The 12,565-nt window shown below is 41.4% G+C and overlaps 1 protein-coding gene across 4 annotated transcripts in view; it reads left to right on the top strand.

The window, feature by feature from the left end:
* Nucleotides 1-12,565, top strand: part of SLC22A15 (solute carrier family 22 member 15) — a 35,981-nt gene that overhangs the window by 13,132 nt on the left and 10,284 nt on the right. For 3 of the 4 annotated variants that reach the window (XR_002782314.1, XR_002782316.1, XM_023535465.1), the window contains exons 4-6: nt 2,008-2,223; nt 5,847-5,987; nt 7,885-7,970. Coding sequence is in view for 2 of the 4 variants with exons in the window: in XM_023535465.1 (XP_023391233.1) it covers nt 2,008-2,223; nt 5,847-5,987; nt 7,885-7,970 (443 nt within the window). In the remaining 2 variants the exon portion in view is untranslated. The remainder of the gene's footprint in view (nt 1-2,007; nt 2,224-5,846; nt 5,988-7,884; nt 7,971-12,565) is intronic. The other variant, XM_023535469.1, reaches the window with a different exon arrangement.

Here is a 12,565-nt window from a genome sequence, read left to right as displayed (position 1 = left end):
CCTAACAGGTCATGGACCTGTATGGGTCCACGGCCCAGAGTTTGGGGACCCCTGACGTACAGGACAGCATATTCAAAGGCCTGCTTTTTCTTGTAAAAACATGCCTAACCGTTTGGTCTGCATAACCACCATGTAGTGGAAGTCACTTTCCCAAATCTGTCCATTGGCAACTAGGTGAGCCTTTGTCATTGGAAGCCGATCGGCTTCTCAAAGTGTGGAAAAAAAGTAGGTCCTAAGTTTGCATACTTAAGATCAACCCTTTCCCAAGAAGGAGTAGATTTCTTAACTCAAGAGTTAAATTTCCAAAGCCTGAGTATCTCTCAACTGTCATCTTTAGAAATGATTTATAAAGTTTTAAAAGTAATTTTAATTGCTTATAAACCATTCTGAAAGCATGGAGAAGTTTAAGGGAAGGGAAAGATGACTTGAATTACCCAAAGACGACGACTGACGTTTTCGGCTCGTTCCTTGCTGGGTGTTTATCACTCCTCCCGTCCTCTTCAGTTTTAATTGTCATTATCATGCATTTCTTGTTGTATTTCATGTATTTTTCTATTCTAAGTATACTATCTATATCTATCCTGATAGTCTTCTTTTATTCTTTTTATTCGTAGTTAGACCTAATTAGGTAGTTTCCGTAGTACCTCATATATCCGGCCCTGTGAGATAAAGCCAGTTGATCCAATGGTTGATAGGCAGACTTAACTCCTAACAGAACAATATTCTACGTGATTATTTACTTGTGCGTAAGTAATAATCGAATGGCAACGAGGAAGTAAAGTAAGGGGTTTTTCAGGATGTCGTAAAAGGCCTTTGTTCCTGCTTTTGTTGACAATTACATGTCGTGCATGAATAGTCTCTCCCCAGTGGCGAAACTCCCGGGAAAGTCCTGCCTTTCAGCCTCATTTTCTTTTCTCTTGGTGCCTATCACACAGCTCGTCCAAAACGGGGTGCTCAATAAATGGTTACTGACGCACTGGCTCGCCGTGAAGTCTCAAATTCTGAGATGTTTGTAGCCAATTCACTTACTTAAAGACACAGCAAATTCTAAAAAGTGCCCTAAATAGCCAATATTATTTATACAAGTTTCATTATAGGCCTTAGATCCAAAGGTACTTGGTGTTGTGGTCAGTAAATGAGGCTTCCAAGTTCCTGCCACAGTTTTGTCTTTGAAAAATAAAAGCGATACAGAGCTGTGAAGAGAAGAAGAGATCTGTAATATCTAAATCTTAAAACTATTGGGAGATATCAGTTGCAATATAAGTCTTCAATAATACTTTGTAGCTGTAGTAGAAAGTTACTATTGTATTGTAACTGGAAGTTAACCGGAAAGTAACTTTTATTCTTTAATGTCTTAGGGAATCAGAAAATATTGTCAGAATGTATTAAAGCAAGTATGTCAGCTGATTCGAGTATTTTGAAGCATGAAATACTCAAAAGTAGCTAGTTTGTGGTAAACCCTATTTAATTTTCATGCGTAGTATAAAATAAACTTCTTAATAACATCATTAATTACATTAAAAGCACTTTTTTAAAAATTATTTTTTTCTGATGAGATAATAAAGATTTTTATCTTCCTTATGAGGCTTTTCGAGAACTTAAAAACCCAACTATGTGTGCTGTATTATTCTAACAACACTTGGCTGCGATGTAGAGCCATATCTCTGACCTGTGCTTTGTGGAGAATTTGTATGTTATTTGGTATTGTAGACCGAACTTATCATTCATATGTTAGCATTTGCTTAAAAGTAAATGCATAGTTTACTTTTTTTTACTGTTATTTTAGAAGCGCATTCTTGGTTTCCATCCATAAAGGAGACCCCATTTATCGCTGGCATGCTGTTGAAAGCCCCCTCTTTCCTCCCTGTGCCATTGGGAGAACGAGGCTTAAGACTTAGCGTGGAACTCACTTGGGGCGAGGGAATCGCATACTGTGTAGGCGAGTCGTACCCTTCCTGTGCACGTGGACCTGTGCGAACATACAGCCTTTAATGACGTCTCTTTCAGATTCATTCCTGAATCACCTCGTTGGTTGTACTCCCAGGGTCGACTGAGTGAGGCCGAGGCTGCTTTGTACCTCATCGCCAAGAGGAACCGCAAGTTCAAGTGTACATTCTCACTGACGCACCCGGCCAACAGGAGCTGCCGGGAGACTGGAAGTTTCCTGGACTTGTTCCGGTACCGGATCCTCTTGGGGCACACCCTGACCCTCATGTTCATCTGGTAATTATATCTACTGGGTTCTGGCTGATCTTCGGCACAGATTGCTAAAGCTCTACTGATAATCTGAATTTTACTACTTTTGCCAGCATGAGGCTGTTTTAACAAGAACAAGCCGCACCCCCACCCCCTTAGTGCCTGGCTTTGTGTTCCCTCTGTTTTCTCATCGTCCCTCTCGAAGAGGTGATGATGGTACCTGACACAGCAGGTTTACTGAACTTGAGGTATTTGATGTAAATATTTAAGTGCCCCTTGCCCCGTACACGCCCCCTTCCCCCCAAAAAAGGAAAGTAAGCAAGCGTAGCAGAAACGGAAGAGTTTCTAGAGAGGACTTTAAAATGCCTACCTTTGAGTTTGGCATCAAGCAGTAGGGCAGCACATTGTAACTCCAAGGCCCTGGCTGCATTCTATGTGCATTCCCACTACCCACCCACCGGGGGGCTCTGAATGTTATCATTCCTGGGACAGATGAATTCCTGGGAGTGTGGCGTGGCCGGACTCAAGGCCACACATACAGATCAGTGAACGAATGGATTAGCACTCTCTGAACCTGATTTTCAAGGTTAGCTTATTCTAACTTGCCTCTCACAATGCTCTCAGCATTGATGTACATTTCACTGAATGGTTCAGGGTGGTTCCATTTAAAGGATGAAGTTATGGGAAAGGGAGAAATGGATGGCCAGCACATGCAGTCTGTGAAGCGCACATGTGTTTTAATATCGTGTGTTCTGCTGGGGTGCCATAGGTGTTGTTTGGTCCAATGTTGGGTGTGGACATCCTATTGACTGGGCAAAGGACTGTTGTGCTGTGGTTGATGTGTATTTGCCATGAAGGCTACATGGAAACCTACATTTTCACGTGGGAATAAAAGAGAGTAGTTTTATATGAAGTGATCTTATGCATAAAGCTAAAATGAACAGTAAGCGGATTGAGAATAAGAAGCTGCGAAGATATTTTTCTGTATCGTGATTCTCTTTGCCGATGCAGTCAAGCGCTGGCTGCCGCCTGTACGGTCAGGAGCCAGGTCACACCAGCTGCCACCCTCCCCGGGAGCCAGCACAGTGCTGGAACATCACAGATGCACAGTAAATGCTGAAGGAAGGACACGAGCTTGGAGGCATGGAGATTAAGGGAACCTTCAAAATCCACACTCGACAACACAGCATAGGAGCTACTAGTTAGTTTGAGGTCCTAACCTATTGTAAAGTAAACACTTACAAAGTATGTTCAGGTATCTTGGGCGTCATCAAACTCTACATTTGCATATCATGTAGATAGTCAAACCCTCTACCTTCAAGGATGCCCCTGCTTCTTGGGGAGTATTTACTTCTTTAAGTTTTTTATTTTTATTATTTATTTATTTATTTTTGAGGCATAGTAACTTTTGGGCTCTGACCTTCAGGGATTAAAAAAATATATAACAACAAAAAAAAAATAAACAGATGAACAAACTAAACTTAGAGCCAGGGAGAATGTTCCTACTTATTTTATGTCTTACACAGCCAAAGGAACTTTTCTCAAATAAACTTCTTTCCCCCGGGCTGAGAATGTTAAAATACACGGCAGTAGAGATGGTGTCATTTCACATGCCGCTGTAATTATTGAAGATGCTATAAAATTCTAAAATCTTTTCTGCGATCTGTCATTGAAGAAAGCCTTAACTGGAGAATAAAATTATACCTCTGTGTTGAACATCTGTTCTTTTGGTTATTTCCCACAGTAGAGCCTTTTAAAATAGTTCTTTGATGCCCTAAATATACTGTTAAATATTATGCAAGCATTTTCAATTTTGTTTGGGGCCCATAAAGAGCATTGAGATGATTTTAATCGCTGTAGTCACTCATCCCAATGACCAGCTCTGCCATCAAGGGAACTTGCAAGCAGCATCTCCGCCTTGGGACCATATTCCTTCCTTGCCCATGCTCTCCCATTCTCTCTCACCACCAGCTGGTAACGAAGTCCCTGTAGTTGCCTGAACTGGCTCTGTCTATTCGTGGTTACTACCATCACAACTTGGGTTGAATAGCTATGTGTGTTCTCATGGCCGGAGTTACTTCACTGGGATTTCTGTTTTATTTGCATGCAGAGTAGACATGCAGTCGCACGTATGGCACATTAGGACTGGCGTTATGTAAGAGCAGGGTCTCTACTGCAGGTAGAAAGGACTGAACACATGTTTTAGAAAACCACATAGGTTTAAATTTGTTTCCCCCGCTGCTTACAGGCAAGGTGCTAGGGGACAGGGAAAACAGACAACTTGGTCACACCTTGCATCCTTACATGTGATGTCCTGGCTACAGCCTTGCTCATTGTCCTTAGTATTTGAGTGACAGCTCTGCCCAGGGAGAAGTAATGGGAGGTAGCTGCCTCCCCTGGCTCATGTGCCAGGGAGGGATGAGCAGTAAGCTCTCCAGCTCCAGGCACCCCTCTCCCCTCCCCTCCTCCCCATCGCTCTCCTTGGTTGCAAAGCCCATTCTTAGTAGCCCAGGGCACTTGGCTCGCTTTGATGTTTTGGCAGAAATGGAAAGAAGACTTTCCCTTTCCCATTTGATTTCATCATAGCCATAGCTCATGGGCTTTTTCTAAGGAAAACTAGAGGTAAACGAGAACTTCCCTATAATAAACACTCGAAAAAGCGAATTGCGAAAACAAACCGGTGAACTTCCAAAGCCCAAGTGTTTTACTGTTTGTAGAGAAGTTTATGATTTACAGAATGTAGTCATGGACTAGTAAAGCCTAGTTTCAGGGTTTTATTTTTGTTTATCCTGTTCTATTTTGTTTTGTTTTTAATCAGTTTCCTAGACACAAAAGTCACTATTATTTATCCTCTTTACTTTGTCTGAGTAAGCTCTGACTCGCAGCTTCAGGATGGCACTGGGCTCAGCTTAGCTCCTGGGCTCCTTAGTTCCCGGACTGTGGGAGGTGGGCTCAGTGCCAGGCACGGGGCCTGCCACCTGGGAGGCGCTCCCTAAGTGTGCAGCAATGGCGTGCATAAATAAATGATGGCTTTTCGAAGGGCTGTTCCCAGATGATTGTCCAGAGAATCTGCTTCCACCATCGCCCTGTCTTTCCTGTTCCGGGTGTCTGCAGCGTGCGCACCTGCCGAATGCTGGATGGGGTCGAGAACCCATTGGGGGTCAGAGTGCCAGTCATCTCTGGCCTGCAGGTGACCCACTGACGGTCACTTGTCAGCTCCTGTTCTCAACACCGTCCGCAGTTGGCTTTCACCGAGGGAGTTCTTTTCTAGGGTTCTTTAGACGATATCACGACGATTGCCTAAGGCAAGCATTCTATATAATAGTGTTAAATAAAGCAAGAGTGGAGCTGTTCGTTGCCTTCTCTCAGATGCAGAAAGGCTTGATGAAAGCATAAACCATGTCTTTCCTCCTTCGGCAGCTGGCCACTCACTGGCTTCATCAAGCATCTAGATAAATGATTTCCAAGGCCCCCTTATTTGTTTGTTTATTCCTACTACAGGAATGTAGATTAAGATAGAAGGGTTCGTGGGAGTCAAGCTTGTTGCTTGAGACAGATTGTGTACCATCAGATCAAGTATTTGAATCGTCCCTGGCAGATTCTTATGTGCTTTTTCTATTTTCCTTCTTGTCTTTAACCCCCAATCCTAGGTTTGTGTGCAGCTTGGTGTATTATGGCCTAACTCTGAGTGCAGGAGATCTAGGTGGAAATATGTATGCCAATCTGGCCCTGTCTGGCCTCATAGAGATTCCATCGTACCCCTTGTGCATCTACTTGGTTAACCAAAAATGGTGAGTATGGGTGAATATTGAAGTGTACGTACGCACACACTCTCACACGTAAATACCTAAACATCACTGTCTTGTCCGTATGCAGTATCTGCCAATGACTCCACAGCGATTAGAATTCTTTCCAGACCAAACACATTTAGAATTCATTTTTTTAATACACTATTTCTTGGGTTTCATATTCATGAGTTTTTCTGTAGGGTTTCAACCCAATATTAGAAGGCATGACGACCTGAAGGTGTTCGAGCCATCCGTGTGTAATTCCTTAGTCCCAGCGGATGAGATTATTGACACTATGTAGATAGAACCCAAGCACTGTCATTTCGAAGTATTTACACAGGGAGAGAACTGGAAGAACTAAAAAGACGTTTCTTGCCTCTTACGGCCCACTCGACTTTGCTGGGGGGAAGAACATACCCTGTTTCGCGGCTCACTGTCAGCGGGCACAGGTTTGAAATGCTTCTGTAGAGAGTTCTTTTGTGGAGCACCCTTTCCTCGGTGTCCTCAGATGCTCCTGTCATTGAGGCCTGGCCAGGGCATCGGAAAAGCCCGCTGTGCGTGAGCCGGGCATCAGCCGGACCCGCCGTTTCCCGTTCTCCAGCGGTCGGCCCTCCTTCGGCATCGCATGCGGTGCTGTTGGCTCGCACACTGACTTCAGCACGGTGCGAAGGGTTGGTTTAGGTTCTATTCAGTTGAAGGGTTTTCTCTTGGGCTTGGTCCCGGTTGCCTCTGCTGACCCCCCTGTTAGTGGGTAAGCTTACTCTCCTCATGGTCTAGGAGCCGGCTTAGGCAGCCTATTCAGAACTCTGTCCCCAACATCCCCAGGGTGCCAGACACCCCTCCTTTGTGCTGTTAAAGCTTCCTGCGCACATCTCTGATGACCCCTTAAAGGGTTATGAAGACACTGTCCGTGGGGGGATCCTGTATGTCTTTGCAGCCCTAGTGCCTGCCTGGCATGGGCCCCGTCCAGCGGAAGGCATTCGATACTGTTAAATCGAGCAAAATGACCTGCAGACTCAAGTCGTCTCCTGTCTCCTGTCTCCCTGCCACTCCCACCAGAGTCAGAATTAAAATCTGAAGCCGAGGGAGGGAACGGTGCCTTTGGAACCCAGCAGACCTGAATTCAAACCTGGTCTCAGCCATGTTTTAGTTTTATGACTTTGACAAGCTCCCTCCCTAAGCTTCCATATACTCATCCTTAAACTAGGGGTTTTAAAATTCCCCTGGCAAAACTGTCATAAAAATTAACAAGTGATATCGAAGTTGCTAATAGGGGACCTAGAGAGTTGCAGGCGCTGGAGAGGGAGGCTTCCTGATGTTAGTGTGTCTCTTCCGAGTCTGCAGCTCTGATTTGAAAATTGCTTCTCCCAATAAAGTGTGCAATGAATTTCGCTTAATTCTGACCTAACAGGAAAATGTTTCTGGTTGTGTTTTTAAGAGAAAGCTTGTTTTACAGTGTTAAAATTTTTAACTGCTTAAGATTCAAGGAACCCAAAATGAAAATGAGCTGGAAGACTTCTTTCTCCATGTTTCAGTTTCATTCTCTGGGAGATGGAGAATGTAACAGTACATGCCTTTTGGTTTATTATTAGGATTAAGTAAGATAATAGAGAGAAAGCATCTGAAGCAGTGGCTAGAACATAGTAAATACTCACAGGAATAGGATGATTCTTTTTTTCCCTGCAGACATCATTTAATCCTGCCATCCAGCAAGTTTTCTTTTGTTTTATGATGGTTATTTATTTTATGTCCTGGGCAGTCACATTTGCCACCCACTCCTTAAGAAAAGATGAACACGCATAATGAAACTGAGGACATTTAAAAAGGATGGTTAGAGGGGAGACGCAAATGAATTTATAAGATTCTCAAGAGAAATGTGTCATTTCTTTCTATTATTTAGGTTTGGTCGGAAGCGGACATTAGCAGCATTTCTGTGCCTAGGAGGGCTGGCTTGTCTTATTGTAATGTTTCTTCCAGAAAAGAAAGGTATGCCTTTCGAATTTCTCCGTAAGGGTTTTGAACAGCACTTTTATTACAATGAATCTCAATATAGTGGAGAGATTACCATATGCCATGCTTCACTTCTATGATTGCATATTATTTAGTAATTGTGTGGGGTATAATGGGCCAGATTCTTCCCATTGCCTAAACTGTTCTCTGGGTGAATAATGTGCTTAGAGGTGCACTATTAATTCTTTCAGGCGATTAAGCTACCATCTGGGGTGTCTGGGCTGCAGCGCCGGTGCTGTTAGAGTTGTTTATTTGATGATGACGAGGACCGTTTAGTTCTGCACAGAAAGAAACTCCGTCCAAGGCTGCAGATTGCACTTGTCATTCCAGCCAACTGCAGGATAGGAGATCAGGGTCATTGGTTGTCAAAGATGGCTTTGGCACCCCTCAATGTTCCTAATATATCAGAATTCCCAGGAGTAATGACAGAAACAATGAGACTATTCACCGTCAGTGACAACTGACATTTTTTCAGTCTTACATAAAGTGTGAATGAAACATCTTTAGGAAACTTTGGTATATTTATATATTTATAGTTTTGCTATACAAGCACAGCTTCCAAAAAGGTCCCTTTTGGCATCCTTATCAAATCTTATCTGCCCCTATGTGGAAATTCTGTGGATAGTGCTGGTTCTCTCCTGTTTTGGACCAGCATATCTGAGGCATGCCAGCTATCGATAGCATCGGGACCCGTGGCGTTGGCAGTGATTTTCAGCAACGAGGAGTGAGTTATAACACACTGCTGAGGTACATGGTTCAACACAAGCCCTGTTTGGGGGGGCTTTTCAGTCTTGATAGAGCTCCATCATGGGGCTGGTACTTCACCTAGGGATCATTGTGAGATAGCCGAACATCAAGTTTTGAAAAATGACTGGAAATGCAGCTGAAGAATTTATTCCCGTCAAAGTATATCACGTTAATGGTAATTGTTCCTCCTTGAGATTCATCTGTGCCAGTGACTCATTGAAGACTCGGAGGCCACGTGTTCTAGTACTGCAGCCCTCTGGTTTACCTGCCGTGCTGTCTGTTGCTGCCCGCAGTTCTGTGCCTTGGATCTGGGTAGGGTGCAGTTTGTTCACTAGTTAGGATTTTACCCAATATTTAGAACTATCTTATTGTGATTTTCATGGAACTGTGGTAACTAGAGAGTTTGGTTAGTTTGGCTATTTCCGATTCTCTAGGCAAATTGTCGCCTCTGCTGGTGCCAGGAAGGAGGAACTCCTCAGCTGCTGCCCCGTCGTGGGCTTGTAGGACCAAGTGCCCAGGTCCGTTTGTCTGGGACGGGGCACCAATGGGCTTTCGGTCATTGTAGCTTTAGGTTCAGCAGATTTTGCTTTTCATAGATGACTTAGAAATTCAGTTGTTTTCTACTTATAATAGCCCAGTGCTCTCTATGTCACCTGAAAAAGAAAAACTTTTAATTGTTGCTATAAACATACCTGTAACCTGTCACACCTGTGCAAGCCAGGCCAGTCAGTGTCTTTCCTCTTTTCACATACTGTACACTCCAGGGAACCTACAGCCCAGGACTCTGCACATGGCCCTTTCTACAGAAACCCAAGCGAAGCAGATCTAGACCGGACTCACTCTGCTCACTTCGAGCTTGTTTTAAGAGAGCAGCTTGAGCTCTTTGTGCATCGTGCCCTTTGGTGGATGCACAGCATAGCAGAGTGTAAGGAACATAACAGCACGGTGTCTCGCACACTCCACAGGTGTGCCTTGGGAACGTGACACCTCTGTTACACTTGGAAAGTAGATGTCTAGTCGATTTTTGAAGATTTCCAGGGAAAGAAATTCTATAGCATCCCTTAGCAAATTGTTTCTATTTTTGATAACCATTAGAATGTTAGAATGATCCTTTTCCACTACAACTGAGTGCATTTCCTTTCCTTTTATTCATCACTAGAGACAGAGAACAGATGGTCACCCTATAATTTTTTTTTACGTAATTCTTTCTATACTTGCAGAGGGTCATCTAGCTATAGCTATTCCTGAATTTTTTTTTTTTTTTGAGCTCAAAAATTTGTTCTTTAAACTTTTTTTGAACCTTTTATATTTACTCTCTAAAATATTTCGATGGCTTTTTTGAAATCTCACTTTTTTCAAAATTCCGAGCTTGGAGCTACGTGTTGTAGAAGTTCGGATAAATACATATTAAAAACAAGGCCCAGTTTGAAAAATTCTGTTAGCGTCTCGTGTGAGCTCGGAGACCACTCATTTTCTCACAGCATTTTATCCTCATTTTCCCCACCAAAGATGCATTTATTCTCTCCTTTCTGCCAACTCAGGTGCCTCTCTACCTACCGGCTTTTTTTTAGCATCTGTCCGTGACTATGGTTCTCTGTGTCTGAGGCACAGACATAGAGGTTTAACTCTAGAAGAGACAGCCAGACAGCAGGACAATAGATTGTTTAGTGTTTCTCAGTCCGTGGTTTATAATTATTAGAGAAAGTGCCCTGTCCAGTTCATCTTTGTACACTCGTTGACCTCCAACTGAATATTCTCCCTTGGGGATAATGTGACCAGGTGACCACTAAATTTTTCCACAGCTTGGTCATCATACATTTTATCGGTCTTCTATCCTTCTTTGAAGGATCCTAATTAAGCTTACGATTTGTGTTTGTCTCCATTAAAAATCCTAAGGAATATACAAAAAATCTACTAGAATTAGTAAATGGGTTTAGCAGAGTCCTGTGACACAATTTTATTTCTGTATATTAGCAACAAATAATTAAACTTTAAATAAAGCAATAATCTTTTCAATAAGATTAAAAATACGCAGTATTTAGGGATACATTTTATAAAATATGTATAAGACTTATAGAGAACTATAAAATAAAAAGCATCGATGAGGCAAATTAAAGACCAAATAAATGACTTAATGGTCATAATAAAATACATGAAAAGATTACCATGCTCAAGGATCAGAAAATACTGTTTAAGATGTCTGTTCTCCCCATAATGACCGATCTTCAGCACAATCTGAACAAAATTTCCAGCAGGCTTCTTCTTGTTGATAGATTATGATGAGTTAATACCGAAAATTTTGTAGAAATACAAAGGATCTAGAATATCCAAAATAGTTTTTATGAAGAAAAACAAAGTTGGAGGACTTACCTTACCTGATTTTAAAACTTACTACAAAGTTACCTTAATCAAAACAGTCCGATATTGGCATAGAAATAGTTGTATAGATGATAATATAACGGAATTGAGTATGAAATAGACCCACTTATATGGCCCATTGATTTTTTATTTTATTTTTCGAGGAGAGTTGAGATTTTTACTCACCTTTTAAAAATGTTTTATTCAGTCATAACATACATGGAGAAAAATGCACATGATCAATTTGTTTTTAACAAAGATAAGTCAATGCTACGAGAGAAAAATATTTTCAACAAATGGTGCTGGAATAATTGGATATCCATATGTTAAAAATTTAACTTCAACCTGCATGTCATATCATATGCAGTAATGAACTTGAAGTTGATGGTAGACCTAAATATAAAAGCTAAAACTAAAACAGAACATGGAGAAAATCTTAATGACTTTGGGTTAGGCAAAGATTTCTTAAATAGGACACAAAAACCACAAAGAGGAAAAAATTTATAACTTAAGACTTCATTAAAATTAAAAACTTTTGCTTTTTAAAAAAACATTATTAACAAAATGAAAAGTAAGGTACAGATTGGGAAAAATATTTGTAAAACATGTGCCTGATAAAGGACTTGTATCCAGAATATAGAATAGACTCTTACAATTCAGTAATGAGAAAGAAAATGAGCAGAAGATTTGAACAGACACTTCTCCAAAAAGGACATAAAAATGACAAATAAGCATGAGAAAAGATGTTCAATATCATTACACATTGGGGACGTGGAAATTAAAACTATGTTGAGATACCACCACACATCTACTAGTATGGCTAAAATAAAAAGGACTGACCATACCAGATGTTGACAGTGATAACAAGAGGAACTGGAACTCTCATATACTACTGAGAGAAATGCAAAATGGTACAGACACTCTGTAAAACATTAACAGCTTATTTGAAAGTGAAACACATTTACCTTGTGACTCAACCTTACCCAAGAGAAGCAGAAACAGAGATCAACACAGTCTTTGATGAAGATATTTATAGCAGCTTTATCAATAGTAGTTCCAAACTAGAAGGAACCCAAATGCCCATCAGCTGAGGAATGGATAAATAAGTTGTGGTATATCCACACAATGAAGTATTAATCAGCCAACAAAAAGGCATGATCTATAACCTACTGCTACACACAACAACAGCAACAAATTTCAAAAGCATTATGCTAATTGAAAGAAGCCAGACACAAAAGTCTACAAACAATGATTTCATTCCTGTGAAATTCTAGAAATAGTGAAACTCTAGTAACAGAACTATGTGTATATATGGTATTTTCCTTTAAAAAAAAAAAAAAAAGCCAAAGGGAAACAAAATGAATCGTGTGTGTGTGTGTGTGTGTGTGTGTGTGTGTGTGTGTGTGTGTTACCCAACCTGTGTATCATATTAGAGGGCCTACAGCTGTTTTAAAATTTTTTTTTTT

This window comes from Pteropus vampyrus, unplaced genomic scaffold (genome assembly GCF_000151845.1).
Source record: "Pteropus vampyrus isolate Shadow unplaced genomic scaffold, Pvam_2.0 Scaffold6, whole genome shotgun sequence".
NCBI lineage: Eukaryota > Metazoa > Chordata > Mammalia > Chiroptera > Pteropodidae > Pteropus > Pteropus vampyrus.
The sequence above is the reverse complement of the archived record's forward strand: the minus strand, read 5'-3'. Positions and strand labels throughout refer to the sequence as shown.